At 44.9% G+C, this 17,182-nt stretch overlaps 1 protein-coding gene across 2 annotated transcripts in view; it reads left to right on the top strand.

Annotated features, from left to right (window-relative positions):
* Window positions 1-17,182, top strand: part of RBPMS (RNA binding protein, mRNA processing factor) — a 129,491-nt gene that overhangs the window by 75,642 nt on the left and 36,667 nt on the right. For both annotated transcript variants that reach the window (XM_060236965.1, XM_060236964.1), the window contains exons 4-5: window positions 44-106; window positions 13,395-13,548. In XM_060236965.1, coding sequence (XP_060092948.1) covers window positions 44-106; window positions 13,395-13,548 — 217 coding nt within the window. The remainder of the gene's footprint in view (window positions 1-43; window positions 107-13,394; window positions 13,549-17,182) is intronic.

The following is a 17,182-nucleotide window of genomic DNA, read 5'->3' on the forward strand; positions in this document are numbered from 1 at the left end:
TTGAGAAACCTCCAGACTTCCTTTTTTCTCTCTTCTGTTCCAGCCTGTGGGCTTTGTTAGTTTTGACAGTCGCTCGGAAGCAGAAGCTGCGAAGAATGCTTTGAACGTAAGTACACATGAGAAGATACTGAATGGGTATGGAGTAGAGCTACTTGAACAGTTGAACCAACGTAACACGGTTCTGGCTTTACTTGGGCTTATGGCTGGAAACTGCATCTTTGAATTACCCCCCTAAAGGAAAAGAAACTTCCTAGCCATAGATAGCAGGAGCAGAAACTGAAGGAGGTGGGGTTGTTGGACCTTTGTTCCTAAAGACTTTCGTTGTGTTTATGGAATAAGGCAGGTGGACTGTAATATAATGCTGTTATGACCTTCAAAGCCCTTCATGACCTGGGACAAGATATTTGAAAGACTGTCTCCTTCCATGTGTCCCTGTGTACCTACCAGGGCTTTTTTTGCACTCCTTTGCATACTAGGCCACACACCTCTGATGTAGCCAATCCTCCAAGAGCTTACAGGACTCTTAGTACAGGGCCTGCTGTAAGCTCCAAGAGGATTGGCTGCATCAGGAAGGTTTGGCCTAATATGCAAAGGAGTTCCTGCTACAAAAAAAGCCCTGGCACCTACTGTAGTCTAAAGGGAGCCCATCTTCTATCTATCTCATCACTTGGGGTGGTTGTCGGGCTCCATCATAGCTCCTTTTCTGGGTAATGGGGCTCCCCGAAGAAGTCCTCTTATGGATCAAAATCTGGCTAATTAATAGGAAGCAGAGAGTGAGTATAAATGGGCAGTCTTCGCAGTAGAGGACGGTAAGCAGTGGAGTGCCGCAGGGCTCAGTACTGGGTCCCATGCTCTTTAACTTGTTCATAAATGATTTGGAGTTGAGAGTAAGCAGTGAAATGGCCAAGTTTGTGGATGACACTAAATTGTTCAGGGTGGTAAGAACCAAAGAGGATTGTGAGAAACTCCAAAGGGATTTGTTGAGGCTGGGTGAGTGGGCATCAACATGGCAGATGCGGTTCAATGTGGCAAATGCAAAGTAATGCACATTGGGGCCAAGAATCCCAGCTACAAATACAAGTTGATGGGGTGTGAACTGGCAGAGACTGACCAAGAGAGAGATCTTGGGGTCGTGGTAGATAACTCACTGAAAATGTCAAGACAGTATGGGATTGCAATAAAAAAGGCCAATGCCATGCTGGGTATTATTAGGAAGGGAACTGAAAACAAATCAGCCAGTATCATAATGCCCCTGTATAAATCAATGGTGCGGTCTCATTTGGAGTACTGTGTGCAATTCTGGTCACCGCACCTCAAAAAGGATATTATAGCATTGAAGAAAGTGCAGAAAAGGGCAACTAGAATGATTACAGGTTTGGAACACTTTCCCTATGAAGAAAGGTTAAAACGCTTGGGGCTCTTTAGCTTGGAGAAACGTCGACTGCGGGGTGACATGATAGAGGTTTACAAGATTATGCATGGGGTGGAGAAGGTAGAGAAAGAAGTACTTTTCTCTGTTTCTCACAATACAAGAAGTCGTGGGCATTCAATGAAATTGCTGAGCAGTCGGGTTAGAACGGATAAAAGGAGGTACTTCTTCACCCAAAGGGTGATTAACATGTGGAATTCACTGCCACAGGAGGTGGTGGCGGCTACAAGCATAGCCAGCTTCAAGAGGGGGTTAGATAAAAATATGGAGCAGAGGTCCATCAGTGGCTATTAGCCACAGTGTGTGCATGTGTGTGTGTGTATTTGGCCACTGTGATACAGAGTGTTGGACTGGATGGGCCATTGGCCTGATCCAACATGGCTTCTCTTATGTTCTTAAGTGAGGTTTGGATTACCAGCTGCCTGCTCCTGGAATTTTTTTGGCCTTTTTTATTATTATTGTAAGCCTCCTTCAACCATGAGGAAAGGTGGGGTATGGATATATTTTTAAAAATAAACAATAAATAGTTGTGATGGGACACAGTTTCTCTTCGGGCACTGGTTAGGTCTGCAGTGGAAGTGGGAAATTTAGGCCCTCACCAGTGTTCCCTCTACGCTCAGTTAGCGTGAGCCAGCTCACAGATTTTTAGTCTCCAGCTCACACATTTTTGTCTTAACTCAGGAAAAATTGCCCCAGAGCACACTAATGTATGCAGTAGCTCACAAGTTTAATACCAGTAGCTCACAAAGTAGAACTTTTGCTCACAAGACTCTGCAACTTAGAGGGAACATTGGCCCCCAACCCCATGGATAGTTTCGAGCTTGTGCCTGCACTTTCAACAAAAAGCGACTGATGTTCAGCTCAAGGGAGGCCAAATAAGGAAATGAAGCTTTACCGCAGAGAGTAATTAAAATGTGCAGTTTGCTGCCAGAAAACATAGAGGGCCACAGGAATAAGAAGCTTTAAAAAAAGATTAGACAGATTTGTGGAGGAGAAGTCTGTCGGTGGCTACTAGCTATGGCGACAGAGGGGAATCTCTACATCCAGAGGCACTAAACCTCTGAATCCTAGAGCCAGGAGGCCTCTGCCCTGTTGTTGTCCTTCCAGAGGAACTGATTGGCCACTGTGTGAGACAGGATGCTGGACTAGATGCGGGGCCGGCTCCCCTGCTAGGCAAACTAGGCGGTTGCCTAGGGCGCCGGCAGGGCATGGGCGGCAAAATCAGCCTCCCCCCCCCGGCAACCGCCTAATTTGCCCCCCACCCGCCTCCTTCCTCCCTCCTTTCCCCACCACATGTTAATTTCAAAGCCGGAACGAGCTTTAGCACCATGTTCCAGCTATCTAAAGCCCTCCCCCCTACACCTCCCTCCCTTCCCCACTGCATGTTAATTTCAAAGTGCCCCCTCCCTCGATCGGAAAAAACGGGCTGCGGGGCTGCGCTCCCAGTCTGTCAGGAGCAGTGTCCTGAAAGGGCAGTCCCGCTGCTGTTGACTCCTCCCCTCCTCACTTCCTGGATGATCGAGAGGAGTTAGCTCAGCAGCTGTGGGACCGCCCTTTCAGGACGCTGCTGCTGACAGACTGGGAGCACGGCCCCGCAGCATGGTTTTCCCAATCGCGGGTGTGTGTGTGTTGAAATTAACATGTGGTGGTCTGCCGGTGGGGAAGGGAGGGAGGAGGAGGCGCGGGGGGAGGGGAGCCGCGGAGTGGGGGGGGGTGCCAGGCAGCGAGTCAGCCTAGGGCGCCCTGGGGTGTCGGGTTCTCCCTGACTAGATGGACCACTGGTCTGATTCAGCAGGACAGTTCTTATCTTCTTAAAATAAAAAAGCAACCATAGAGGTAAAACCTGTCCATTTCCTCTTCCACCGAATTGCCTGACCCCAATGAGAGGGGCCTTGTAACTAGATAATGGCAATTTATATACCTTCCGTTTTGTGCCAGGTAATATGCAAGCCACTTGACTAAAGTTTTGGCAGGAACTTCCCTTCTGTGATTCAGGAGCAGTAATGCTTCTCTACCCACCTTTTCCAATTTTGATCTTGCTCTTTGTTTAGTATCCCCCCCCCCCCACCGACTGCCTGTGTTCCTTCAAAGTGGCGTTAGTGGAGCAGATGTTGTCCTTTTGTGTTCTGCCAGTAAGATTCTCAGATATTATAGGGTGCACATGAAGTTCAGCCAAATTTAGAGTATGTTTTCTAAACACCAGCAATAAGATAATTCTTTGAAGCTTTCTGTGCAAGAACCTTTGGGAATTTGTCATAAAATGGACTTCTCTAATTAAGAAAATGAAACTGCTCTACCCACAGGGCTGAACAGTCTTTTTTCTCTGGTAGTTAGTGATGAATAGAAGGGTTGTTCCCAAATTTCTAGTAGAAAAAAATGTAGTAAAACTGACGGGGGGTGGTTTTTTGCCCTTTCCCTGTGTTCTGTGCAGAGACATGACCTGCAGATAGTAGGCTAAGTGTGAGAAAGAAGAATGAATTGCCAAACAGAACTCAAAACTTTACAAGATTTTGCACATCCGGAGGGAATCCCCACAAATTTCAAACTGTCGCTACTGCTAATGGAAATCCTTTCAGATGAGCCATGAGGAAACATGGCTGCTTGGCTCAGAGTTTCTTGTTGGCCCCTTTTGTTGTGCCCCACCATGCAATAAAGTTGCCAATTAAAGGGCTTTTTTGTAGCAGGAACTCATTTGCATATTAAGCCACACACCCCTGATGTAGCCAGTCCTCCAAGAGCTTACAGGGTTTTTAGTACAAGGCCTACTGTAAGCTTCAGGAGGATTGGCTACATCAGGGGTGTGTGGCCTAATATGCAAAGGAGTTCCTGCTACAAAAAAAAGTCCTGACCAATTCCATCCCGTTTTCTTTGTCCCACTGAACTTAACAAGAAAATCTCACAACCACTCTCTTCACTGGATAACCCTACCTTGGTTTCAGTGCCTTAGTCAGAAGAAGATAAGGAGCCCAGCTTGGTCTATTCTGTTTCCAGTAGCAGCCAGACAGATGCTTTCAGGAAGCCATGCTCCAGCTATGGTTTTAACACTGCATTCTGGGTAACTTTGTGATTCTTCAGGAGCTTATCAGGTTCCTCAGTGAGAGAAGATCAGTAATAGCAGACAGGTTTAACTGCTCGAGGTCGGTTTTACAGGTTAGACAAGATGATAAGTTTACTAGGTTGGTAAATAAGAAGCTTACTTGTTTTGACTGGAAGTTACTACTTTATATTGGTTTGTCCTTTCCATGCTCTTTTACTCTTTCCAAATGTTTTTATTTCCTAATGCATAAATATATGAAGAATTTTTACACTGGTATGTTGTGATGCTCGTCTGACAGTGAAAATGGCAGAACAGTACTTAAAAATATTTACATAAATGTGATACCAATCAGGTAGAGTCATTAATTCATTTAATGTTATACTGCCATCTGTACAATAAATTGAGAGAGAAACCTATCATCCCTTGGGTAAGGAATTTAGATTAAACATCTGAGATCTGAAGGATATGTCTCTTTAAATGGCTCATTACAAAACTTAACCATCGACATAGCTAAGTTTCTTTCAGTAGCCTTTTTTATAGGGGAGAAAAACTTCTCTTAAAGACAGGATATGGCCTTTTGGCTAAGAAGCATTAGGAACAGGTGGACAGGTTTTCCTGAAAGAATAACTTTAGAATAACTGATGACCACTATTACTACTCTGTGGTGCGATGTTCAAGGAAACTGCTGTGCATGTTCTAGGTTGCATGCTCATTTTGCATGGAACAATGGCAAAACCCGAGGGATATCTGGCAGTGAACTGAGAATGCACTCCTAGACCTAGAATCTTCTGCAGCATACTCCTGGCAGATAAATTTGTGTTTCCCTGAAGAACTTCAGAGCTGTCATGCACTATCATACCAAAGGGTAGCTGGGTTGGTCTGTAGTACAACAGTTAGATTCAAATCCAGTAGCTCCTTAGAGACCAACAGGATTTTGGGGGTATAAGCTTTTGAGAGGTAGCTTCTGCAGAACTTAAGCACAAAATTGTTAACATGGAATCTTAACATGGACTGAATTTGGGGAGGAAGAGAAGTTACCAAGGCAACAATAAGCTGTGGTGCTGGGAGTACTAGACTTGTACCATCCATAAGGGTGTGAGTGATTTCATGGAGAATCATGCAGGCTGTGACCCCCAAATTAAACCATATCTGCCTTTGAAATTGCTGTAAAACAAGGCAGGATCTGATGCTGAGTAGCATAGCTTGGTTGTACCTTGCCTGAAACCCCCTGTCCATTGACGAAACACAAATTCTGGACTATTGCATCACATTTTCTAGAAAGAATGGCCATGTCTGTACAAGTAGGCATGGACTTGTTGATCCTGTAGAAAATGTTTTAAGTGGCTGTGAATTGGTCTAGATTTCTCTCTGTTGCAGGTTTGCTATGTGAAAGTAACCTAGATTTTGGAATACATCATGCAAATAAAGTACACTTGCATACATTTGATGCTGGTTTATATAATTTTGCTTCTGCAGTCAAGGAGAAGGAGTTATGCAGCACAAAGAAACCCCAATTCCACCCCGTCCAAAATGTTCTTCACTCTGCACTCCTCTCCCTCCCCAGCTTCTGAGATTCTTTCAGAACTGACTTTTTAGCCTTAAGGACTAGAAGCTTGGGTGTTTTTTACAAAAAGAAAGAAGTTTTGATTTTCAGGATGTTGTTCTGTTTCCAGCAGCAGTTTATTTTCTTAGGGTGTGGTTGTGGTATATACACCAGTGTTCCCTCTAAGGTGAGTTACTGTGAGCTAACTCACAAATTTTTGAGCCTCCAGCTCCCACAGTTTTGTCTTAGCTCAGGAAGGATGGCCCCAGAGCACACTAATTTATGCAGTAACTCACAATTTTAATGCCAGGAGCTCACATCTTTAATGACAGGAGCTCGCAAAGTAGAATTTCTGCTCACAAGACTCTGCAGTTTAGAGGGAACATTGGTATACACCCAACCGTGCCACAGTTTCGGAACATGATGTACCAACTGTAGTGGGTTTTTGCACTGATTTGTGTGTGTAGTAGCCTGTTTCAGTTGGTTATCATTAATGGATGATGCGTATCAGCAGCGTCAAAATGAGGCTACCCATAAATATGTTACAAATTTCTGAATAATTGGAGGTCTTCCCAGATATGCAGAAAAATAAGAAGGACCCTGTGAATTGGAAATGAAGCCTCCTCCCCTCAGCCTGATGAGACCTCAATATGCTGATTGGGGCATAGAATATTGAGAGAATATTGAGTATCGGTTCCGCTCAACACAGTCAGTAGAATGAGATGGCAGAACTGTGAGGTTTATTATAGCCCAGGGGTCCAAAGCCTTTTTGAGCCAATGAGCACATTTCAAATTCTGAAACAGTGTGGCAGGTGCGGCCACAAAATGGCTGTCTCAAGGGGTAAAGCCAGCTACAAAATGGCTGCCACAGGAGGTGAAGTCATACACATAGAGGAAACCCAAGTACAGGGGAGAAGATGGATAGTTTAAAAACACTGGGAAATAGGGGTGAGAGAGAATAAAACAAACACTATGGGGTCAGTTGCCACCGAAAAATGTTATTTTAATTTGTATAGCCAAGCAGATCTTCAGTGGCAAATCAGGGGATCCCTGAGCCAGACCAGAGGGTCTGGCAAGCCCTCTTTTCAAGGCTATGTTTATTGTTTAAATATCATTAATTTTGTCCACAGTTAGCATGTTATAATATGCAGGGGTGGAATTCTAGCAGGAGCTCCATTGCATATTAGGCCACACACTCCTGATGTAGCCAATCCTTCAAGAGCTTACAAGGCTCTTTTTTGTAAGCTCTTGGAGGATTGGGTATATCAGGGAGGTGTGGCCTAATATGCAAAGGAGCTCCTGCTAGAATTCCATCCCTGATAATATGTATGATGATGGTACACTTTTGAAAAGTTACATGTTTCCAGTGTTACATTGCTTATCTCAATATCCAAACATGCTAATAGTCCTACTACCCTACTGTGGCAGTCTAAGACTATTTCTGGAAACTAGTGCAATCCTAAACAGTTACAATTTTGTAAACCCTTAGAAAGGTTTAAATCTGTTTGGGATTCTACTGTTTGGTCCTTAAATTCCATAAATATGCCAGAAAGTACAATTTTATATGCTAAATAAGTTATACGTTATGTGTTTTATGTTTTAGCAGTGAAATGAGTTTAGATTTGGGCATTTCTTGACATCTGACATCTCTGTTTCCAGGGCATAGGGTGAAACTTCCCATTTAAAGAGATTTTTCAGAGTGAAGGTGGAGGAGAAGTTATTTTGCAAGCCATTGTAGCTATCTGTGTGTACAGAGTTAATCCCATTATTAATGAACCTCCAAGTAAAACTCTCTCGAGCTCAGGGAGTAATCGTTTCAGACTTGGATAAAAGCAAGCAGTTAAGTGCTTTGGCTTCTCTTGGTTTTTGTGTCTTCATTTTTATCCTACAGTGTCTTTTTTGGCTCTGCTAATCTCCGGGGATAAGAGCGGAGCAGAGCAGGATACAGACTACCTTATATGGTGCTGATGCTAAAGATGTTTGAGGAATGTGACTTGCGCTAAGGCCTATGGCCCCAGATTTCACTGCTAGACAAATTAGGTCATTTAAACGGCTGAGATTTTTAAAATGGATGCTGGAGCTTTTTAATTTGGAACATTAAAAAAGTAGTGTTATTTTTGTCAAATGGCTCAGACGCCTAGAGAGTTTATTTGTAATTTTTCCTGGGTTTGGACTGTTCTTGCCTGCTTCCAAGTGCAGTCTTTTCCCACGGAAGTTAAGTAGAGAACCGTTGATTGGGAGAAGACAGAAACCAGTCCTCACCTCTATCTGGGGTAGCATTGCCAACTCCAGGCTGAGAAGTTCCTGGAGATTCAGGGGTAGAGCCCGATGTTCCCTCTAATTTCCCCCCCCCCCCCCAGCTAAGCGCAGCAGTTCACATCCTGAGTAGAATAAAACTACTGTAATCTTAAAATGAGAAATGTGCAGTGCAAGACACTGTGCGGCTCCAGATTGCTATTGAGCGGGGTTTCCTGTGTTAATGAGTGGCCACTCATGTACACAGCTTAGAGGGAACTCTGGTAGAGCCTGGGGGGGAAGAGATTTGTGGAAGGAAGGGATTTTAGCAGGCTGTAATGGCATAGACCCTCTGTCTTCCAAAACAGCCATTTTCTCCAGGGCAGCATATCTCTGGCATCCATGAATTGGGGCTTCCTTTCCCTCTTGAGAGTTCCGGCACCTCTTTTCCCAGGGAAAAAAAAAATCCCTGGATCCAACCCAGTATTTCTGTGACCCACACCCATCCCTAGAGCTGTGGTGGTAGATCTGATCCCCATTCTCCTACCCTCTGTGGTGCTAATTCAGGAGATGATTTGCATTACAAATAAGGTAAGGTCTACCCCAGAGGAGTGTTCTGATCTTCAGAAGAAAGCCCAATGAACAGATGAAGCTGCCTTGTACTGAATCAGACCCTTGGTCCAGCAAGGTCAGTATTGTTGACTTGAGACTGGCATCAGCTCTCTGGGATCTCAGGCAGTGGTCTTTCCCATTGTCTACTGCAGGGGTGGGGGACCTTTTTTCTGCCAAGGGCCATATGGATATTTATAACATCATTCGCGGGCCATAAAAAATTATCAACTTAAAAAAAATGCTCTGCCAAGGGAGAATGATTCAGGCCAGCAAAATTAATGCGAATAATTGTTTTTCTATTTGAAATCATGTGGGGAGAGTCTAATCTGGCACACACACACACACACACATGGCCCGCCACCCTAGGCAAATGCATAGGTCCAGGGCTTTTTCTACAAAAAAAAAAGCCCAGCCGGAACTCAGTAGCATATTGGACCACATCCCCTGATATTAGCATATTAGGTCACACCATCTGGGATAATCAAGTGCAAACTGAACTGTGACAGTAACTTTTCCAGGCCTTGCAGCAATTCTGGCCGGCCAGGCAGGCCCCAGGGAGGCTGCCGCACAGTACATCTGGGCCCTGTGATCCCTGCCTGACCCTGGGGAGGCTGCTGCACAGTGTGGCTGGGCCCCACGATCCTTGCTGGCCAGCTAGGCCCCGGAGAGGCTGCCACATGGCTCGGTTCGGCCCAGCAATCCCTGAGGGCCACACCAAGTGACCTTGAGGGCCGCATACAGCCCTCGGGACAGAGCTTCCCCATCCCTGGTCTACAGCCTAGTCCTTTTAATTAGAGGTGCCAAGAATTGAACCTGGAACCTTCTGCATGCCAAGCTGATGATCTACCACTAAGCCACAGCCCCTCTCCAAATAATAATATTCCGATTTTGAGCAGCTATTTCAGAAATTAATGTGTTCTTTATATTTGTAGCAATATTGGCTAGGATTGTCCATTGGTTTGACCGCTTTGTACAGCTTCTGTGGTTTTTATACGTACACACTATTTTACAAATGTAGGGTTATTGCTGCTAGGGAATGAAAGCGGGTTGTTTGCGTAGTTCACAGGCATTCATACTTCATATGGCTTCCATAAGCCAGCCATGGTTTTGCAGCTCTTTTGGATGATGAAGATGGGAAGGAGCAGAAATGTAACTTGCTGTGGTTTGCTTCTGCTGTCATTGGGGAGTCCTGAAAGGGTAGGACTATCCAGTGGCCTTGCAAATGGTAATGGCAGGCACCACTTGTCTGCAGCAGGGTACCATTGTGAGGGCCTAATTTGGAGTGGGAAAAGGGGTGGGCAGTAGGAGACCGCTTAACCCTGTGCCTCCTGGTGGGCAGTAGGAGACCACTTAATTTAGCTTCTCCTTGCTGCCTCTGCTCTTTTGCTAAATTAAGTGGTTTAGGCTGTGTGCCGTAGAATTAGTCCCTTGGCTAACTTTACCCACAGCTTCTTAAGCTCCCCACTGGGCGATTTTGACCATGCTGAAGAAATCAAAAGAAGGTTATCTGGTGATTGCTTATATGTGGAATAGGCAGCCCTTGGCATGTGTGTTGGATCTGTGGCACACACAAAGACGGTTTTGCTGAGTTTGTCATACTGGCTTTCTGTCCAAGCCCTTTCAGGGCAGCAGTGACGCTGGGGCGAGCAGCATGGAAGGAGGTGATTTGGAGCCAGTTTGGTGTAGTGGTTAAGACCACAGACACTCATCTGGGGAAACTGAGTTTGATTCCTCACTCTTCCACATGCAGCTGCTGAATGACCTTGGGTCAGTCACAGTCCTCTCAGAGCTATTCTCTCAAGAGCAGTTCTTGGAGAACTCTCTCAGCCCCACCTACCTCACAGGGTGTCTGTTGTGGGAAGATGAAGGGAAGGTGATTGATTGTAAGCCACTCTGAGTGAAGGGCAGATAGGACTTTTTTTGAGCAGGAGTGCACAGGAACACAGTTATGGCTGGTTTGGTGTCAGGGGGTGTGGCCTAACATGCAAATGAGTTCCTGTTGTTTTTTTTTCTACAAAAAAGCCCTGAGGACTGCGTATAAATCCAATCTTCTCCTCCTCTTCTTCCTTCTCCTCCTGCTGTCTCTGCTTCCTATACCTTTAACTGGCTGTTGTGTCTGAGGTAAGCCCCTGAAATGCTGACAGAGCAAAATGTTTTTAAAGTATGCGTTTACCGTAGAGTCCAGCAATGTAATATCACTTCTGGTGTCCCTGGAAGTGATGTAATGACATGTACAACAGCGCCCCTAGTGTTCCCACTCTAAGCTGTCTCACAGTCTGGCAACTCAAGTCCTCACTCAGACTATTTCTCGAGGCACCTTACCACTCATTTCTGCAATGAACAGACGTGAGCCAGAGTTCTTCCAGAATCTGAGATGTGTGTATGTTGGACTGCAGCTTCAATTTTGGTAGCTTGGATCTTTGCCTTGAATCTTTTTCTTCCTTTTAGTAACAATATTCAGAGTCTTACTGTTCTCAGTTCTTCTCCACCTTAATAGACCCAGATTTTTTGTCTATAGCTAATTTCAGGCATTGGAAAGCCTAGATGACAGGGACGTATGTGCTTTTAATTAAAAATGAGAGTGGAGCATTCAAGTTTAATTTATTATCTCTCCCACACACATACCCAAGCTTTCTAACTATTTCATTTTTCAAGACTCCCCCTGCATGCTCTCATTTTCATAGCTTTCTTTGTTTATCTGCCTCCCTTTTCTTATTAATTGAATCCCTATCATGCGCTTCTCACCTATCCATGCCAAGCTCTAATATCCCGTGAACCGCACTAGGGGTGTGAATTTGTATCTACTCGAGATGAAAATATACCCAGATGGACCAGGCTAGGCCTGGAGTGGTTAGTACTTGGATGGGAGCTCACAAAAATCCAGAGTTGCTATGCAGGCAAGGCTGTAGCCAGGATTTAAAGTTTGGTGGGGCACAAAGACACAATTTTGGGAGGTTTTCTAGGGGCAGGGGGCTGCCAGTAATCCTCTCCCCACAGCAAAAAACAAACCTACGCCTCTTTCAAGCCTTCATACCTTTCAGGTGAGGTGCAGGAGGATCAGAGCACTGGAAGAAGAACCTGCATGGTTCTCACTTGCCCAGGATCCGGGCCTGGAACTGGGCTCTTTCACAGCAGGGGAGCAACAGACCTTTATGCATCAGTAGAGAACCGAAGGTGTCTTCTTGCCCTCTTTCCCTGCCCCAGGCATAAAGCAGACTGGAAGGCATCCTCGTTTCTGAGTTGAAAAATTGAGAACACTGATCTCCTGTTTTGCTATTTAAAATGAATCCTCAAGGAGGTTCTCAGCTTGAAACAGGCACTAAACGACCCTCAGCCTCTTCCCGGCTCTCTCCTACACACACAAGTGTGCATCCAGACAAGCTTGCGCTGGGGGGGGGGGCAGCCCAGGGCACGCAAGACCGGCATTCGGGGAAGTGAAGCCACAGGTCCCCTGGCTGCCCTGTGTCTTGGCTCAGTGGAGGCACCATTCTCTGTCACAGCAGGCCCTTGTGCTTGGGGGTAGTGGTGGCAGCAATGGGGGACTCGGGCAACTAGAGAGTAGGGGGGCTGTGCTTGGAGGCCGAGGTGGCGCAAGACTTGATGGGAGTGATGAAGGGCTCCAGGTTGACAGGGAGTGATGAAGGGCTCCAGGTTGACAGGGAACTGTGCTTGGTGGGGCTGGGAACTTTGCAGTGAAGGTAAATGGTGGGACCAAGACCCATGGGCCCCGCCATAGCTATGAGACTGCATGCAGCGGCAGGCCATGGCAAATCACCTCTGTTCATTTCTTGCCTTGAAAATCCTGTGAGGTCGACTATACCTTGACAGCTCTTTTCACCACCAAGTACTGCTTCATGACAGGAATGAGATCGTTTTCATTCTGGAAACCTAATTTCCCAAGGTATTCAAGAATAAACCTGTAACATCCTTTATGGGCATATGTCCCTTTTTGCTTGTTTTTTAAAAAGGAGATTTGCGTTAGAATCCAATGGCACCTTTAAAGCCAACAGGTATTTTTTTTAAATTCAGGGTGTAAGCTTTCATGTGCATGTACACAGAAGCGTACACCCTGAATTAAAATTGTTTTTGGTCATAAAGGTACCATTGGATTCTAACGTGTTCTGTTGCTTCAGACCAACACAGCTACCCACCTGGATCTATCTTAAAGAGATTGTACATCCTGACTGTGAAGCTGGTTCTTTGTGCCTGTTTATAATTTTCTTTTGTTGCCTTTGCCAACACCTGTTGTTTGATTATCTTCAGTGCTTTCAATCTGCCATTTTTCCCCCCTTACAACAAATTTCAACTACTCTGTCTATTGAACTGTTCTCATTCATAAATAGAATGTATTTTTCATCTGGTGTTTGTCCCTATTTAAGGAAGTTTATATTTCTCTGGAGAATTTCACATCCCTATTTATGAACTATTTTGCTTTATACAATGCTGAATGTAGTGTCAATTTATTACTGCTTGCCTTTGCAGGGGAGGGGGGGGCCCTGAATAGAGAATTGACATTTTTTTTTCTCCCTCTGCAAAAGGGAATTCGTTTTGACCCAGAAATCCCTCAGACGCTCCGGCTAGAGTTCGCTAAGGCCAACACGAAGATGGCTAAGAGCAAATTAGTGGGAACGCCAAATCCAAGCACTCCAACTGCCCCCAACACTGTACCTCAGTTCATTACCAGAGACCCATGTAAGTGTGTGTGGGCTTATATTGTAAATAAGCAAAATTATGTGCCTCCCAAGAACCCAGTCTCCAGTAAACAGAAGGACATTTGTGCATAGTTTTTTTTTCAAATATCGGTAGTTTCAGCACTTCATTTTTGTATTGTTTTGCAATGCCACTTCAGAAAGGGGATCCACTATTTCAGGGGGCTCACACTTTCTGAGCCTATCGGCACCTTTGGCATTCTGATGCAGGGTGGTGGGCACAACCACAAGATGGCTGCTGCAGGAGGTGGAGCCAAACACAAAATGGATGCTGCATGAGATGGAGCTGCACATACATACAAGGAAGCCCAAGTGCAGGGTACAAGAACGCTGATATTAAAAAATACACTGGAAAAGAGGAGTGAGAGAGAGAGAAAAGCCAACACTACTACCACAATGACATGAATTTAATTTGCACAGCCAATCATACCTCTATTAGCCTCTCAGAAGGCTTGCTGGGCAGGATTCCTACCTGACCAGACCGACTTTCTAAACACGCTTGATATTGGTAGTGCCATGATGCTCACAGATTCTGTGTTGAAGATCCTGGACTATTGCTGTCCTTCTCTGCTTTGTTACCTGTCTGAAGAGGACAGCAGTGGTTATTCCATAGTCTCTAGCAGTACAAAGGAGGAATCATCGTCACAACAGTAGCTCATTTGTTTCAAGAATCATCATGTTCTTTCTTTAAAGCATCCCACAGAAAACCATATGTAGGCTTCTACCAGGTCTTCAAGCAAAAAAGGAACTACTAAACTCCTATTGGTCAGTTCCAGACCCTACAGTAGGCACTCTAAATCCAGCAGTAAAACAACAATAAATTTGCCAGGGCATCCTGAACTTAGAATAATGCTGAGCTAAGAAAGCGGACAGTATAGCATTTTTGTTTGCATTCCTTGGCAAGGTTGGAGGGGTAAGTAGGTTGACTGACACATGGAAGGATTGTCAATTATACAAGAACTTCCAGAAGCTATAGAAACTGTCTATATATCCCCCTGCTTCTAGAATTAGGGTTGTGCAAAACAACAATAGCAACCCATTTTTTACCTACTCAGATCCGTTGGACCTGAAAAATACTAGTATTCCCAAATATTCCAGAAAACCAGTATCCATTGTATAGTGGTATTCGGGTAAATATTCAAGAAACCTGAATGTATTTGGCTCCATTATACCCTATGGGGATCCCCCCCCCGAGTATAATGGAGAAGGGATTTAAACTTTGAATCCTTGCTAAATTGAGATGCAGAGTTGTGCCACCATGAATTTAAAGTTTGAATGCTTGCTGAGTTCACTCGCCAGCATGACTGGTGAGTGAAGCTGCACCCGAATAAAAGCCAAATTTTACCAGCTTGTATTCAGCTGGGGCTATTTTGGTACCCAAATGCAGAACACTGATATGTAATCAGCTAAATAAATGCCGGAAAAATGCCGGTAAGGTTTTTTTTTTTAAATTTGACTTGGTATATCCCTAGCGCTCACCTCTATCGAGAATGACTCTTCTAAAATGGTGTCCTCTGCCACATGTGAGGGCATCATTTAGAAATGAAGCAAGTATTCATCTGTCTTCTGGAGTGTTATTTAGTTACTTATTCTGTTGAAGCGAAAATGATTAATTGAATTATGTGACACCACCACACTAATAGTCCCATTTTAAGGCAAGTCTGCTCATAATCCTAATCAGAACTGTTCATTTTGGGTTTATTCCCAGGAGAACATTCCTAGACGACTTCATGGTTAGTGCCATTCAACAAATGATAGCTGTTGCTCAATATCTATTGGATGGGTTCATGGACTATTTGGTTCATTTTTCAGCCTCCAGGACCAATCTGAAGTTGTAGGGCACATGTTATTGGTCTGCACCCTTCCTTGCGAAGAAGTGCTTCCTGCTCCCTCAGTTGCCAACACAAGTCTTTCCGCTCCTCTCCTTGAGAAGAAAATGAGATGTGCACAACAATAATGGCACCCCTCCCTCATCTTGCTTTTCCTTACTGCCATTTAAGGAAATGGGAAGCTATATAAATGTTTAAAATTGCAGGAAATATTAATTATTGAAATGGCATACTGTGTGACAAGCAAAAGATTTTGAGGCTGGAAAGATAAGTGCTGTTACGTTCATGGAGTGCACTACCTTATTTGTAGGGCATAGATCTAACCCACCAGTTCCTTCAGAAATTGGAAATGAAATGTTATAACATTTAGTTTAGCATGACTCGAGATAGGCGGGCCCTGTTCACAGGGCCAGCCCTGCCACTAGGCAAATGGGGCAATTGCCTAGGGCACCGGCCTCCTGGGGGCACCAGATTGGGTGCCCCCCATGTGACTCAGTGATGTTATCAGTGTGGGGGGAGGGGAACAGAAGTTAGCCTTGCCTAGGGTGCCAGACAGTCTTGGGCTGGCCTTGCCTGTTCGTATGATAGTCACTAACACATGGAGCTGGCCTTCTACTGAGTCAGATTCTATTGCTGTACTCTTTGCTCCAAACTTAGAGCCAGTTTGGTGTAGTGGTTAAGTGTGTGCACTCTTATCTGGGAGAACTGGGTTTGATTCCCTACTCCTCCACTTGCAGCTGCTGGAATGGCCTTGGGCTAGCCATAGCTATTGCAGGAGTTGTCCTTGAAAGGGCAGCTGCTGTGAGAGCCCTCTCAGCCCCACGCACCTCACAGGGTGTCTGTTGAGGGGGAGAAGATAAAGGAGATTGTAAGCCGCTCTGAGTCTCTGATTCAGAGAGAAGGGTGGGGTATAAATCTTCAGCCTTCTTCTTCTTCTGCGGTTCTCCAGGATCTCTAGTAGAGGTCTTTCACATCACCTCCCACCTTATCATTTTTAATTGGCAATACTTAGGACTCAGATACATACTGGGAAAGCTGTATGAGAGCTGAGTTCAAGAGTGGGATCTCAGAGCTGTGTTACTGTTTCCCTTGTGTCCCTCACCACATGTGGAGCCTAATGAGAAATATGTGTGAGTTTAAGTCATGCATGCTCTTGGCCTCCCCACTGTGGCAGGCTTCCAGTGTATCATTCAAACAGCGTGTGAAGACACGCTTGACTTCAATTTTCTTCTGAAGCATGAATGTGTCGTCTCTTATCCCAGTTGTACCCAAAGGAAGAGGACGTTTATTGGACAACATTAATAATAATAATTATAATGATAATATTTAATTTATATCCCGCTCTCCCCACCATAACCTCGGCCTTTTGGTTAAGATCAAATGTAGTTAATTTTTTGTTTCTATTGTGAAATGCGATAGCTGCATGTTGACGAATGGTAAAAATGTGTTGCTGTCCCCTTATCCATTGCTGAAGGTAACCCTTTTATTACCTTCATGTTCTTCTTGCTGATTTCAGAATAGAGCTGCAGGGCCCATCCCATAGTCTCCGTACATGTAGAGGAAGGCCAAGTAGCTTCCAACCCCTTTAAGGGGAGATGAGACAGATTTGTGGAGGATAGCTTTATCAGTGGCCAACCAGCCATGGGGTCTAAAGGGAACCTCTTTCTTGGAGCTAAACAGTTTTTAAGGCTTGTCCCAACAATTTCCTTAAATGGCCTTGTCTTACAATGCAGGTTACACCAAACAGCCACTAAGTGAGAGTGGGACAGTTTCAGGGACTGAAGCAGG

The sequence above is a fragment of the Heteronotia binoei genome, chromosome 4 (genome assembly GCF_032191835.1).
Source record: "Heteronotia binoei isolate CCM8104 ecotype False Entrance Well chromosome 4, APGP_CSIRO_Hbin_v1, whole genome shotgun sequence".
Classification (NCBI taxonomy): Eukaryota; Metazoa; Chordata; class Lepidosauria; order Squamata; family Gekkonidae; genus Heteronotia; species Heteronotia binoei.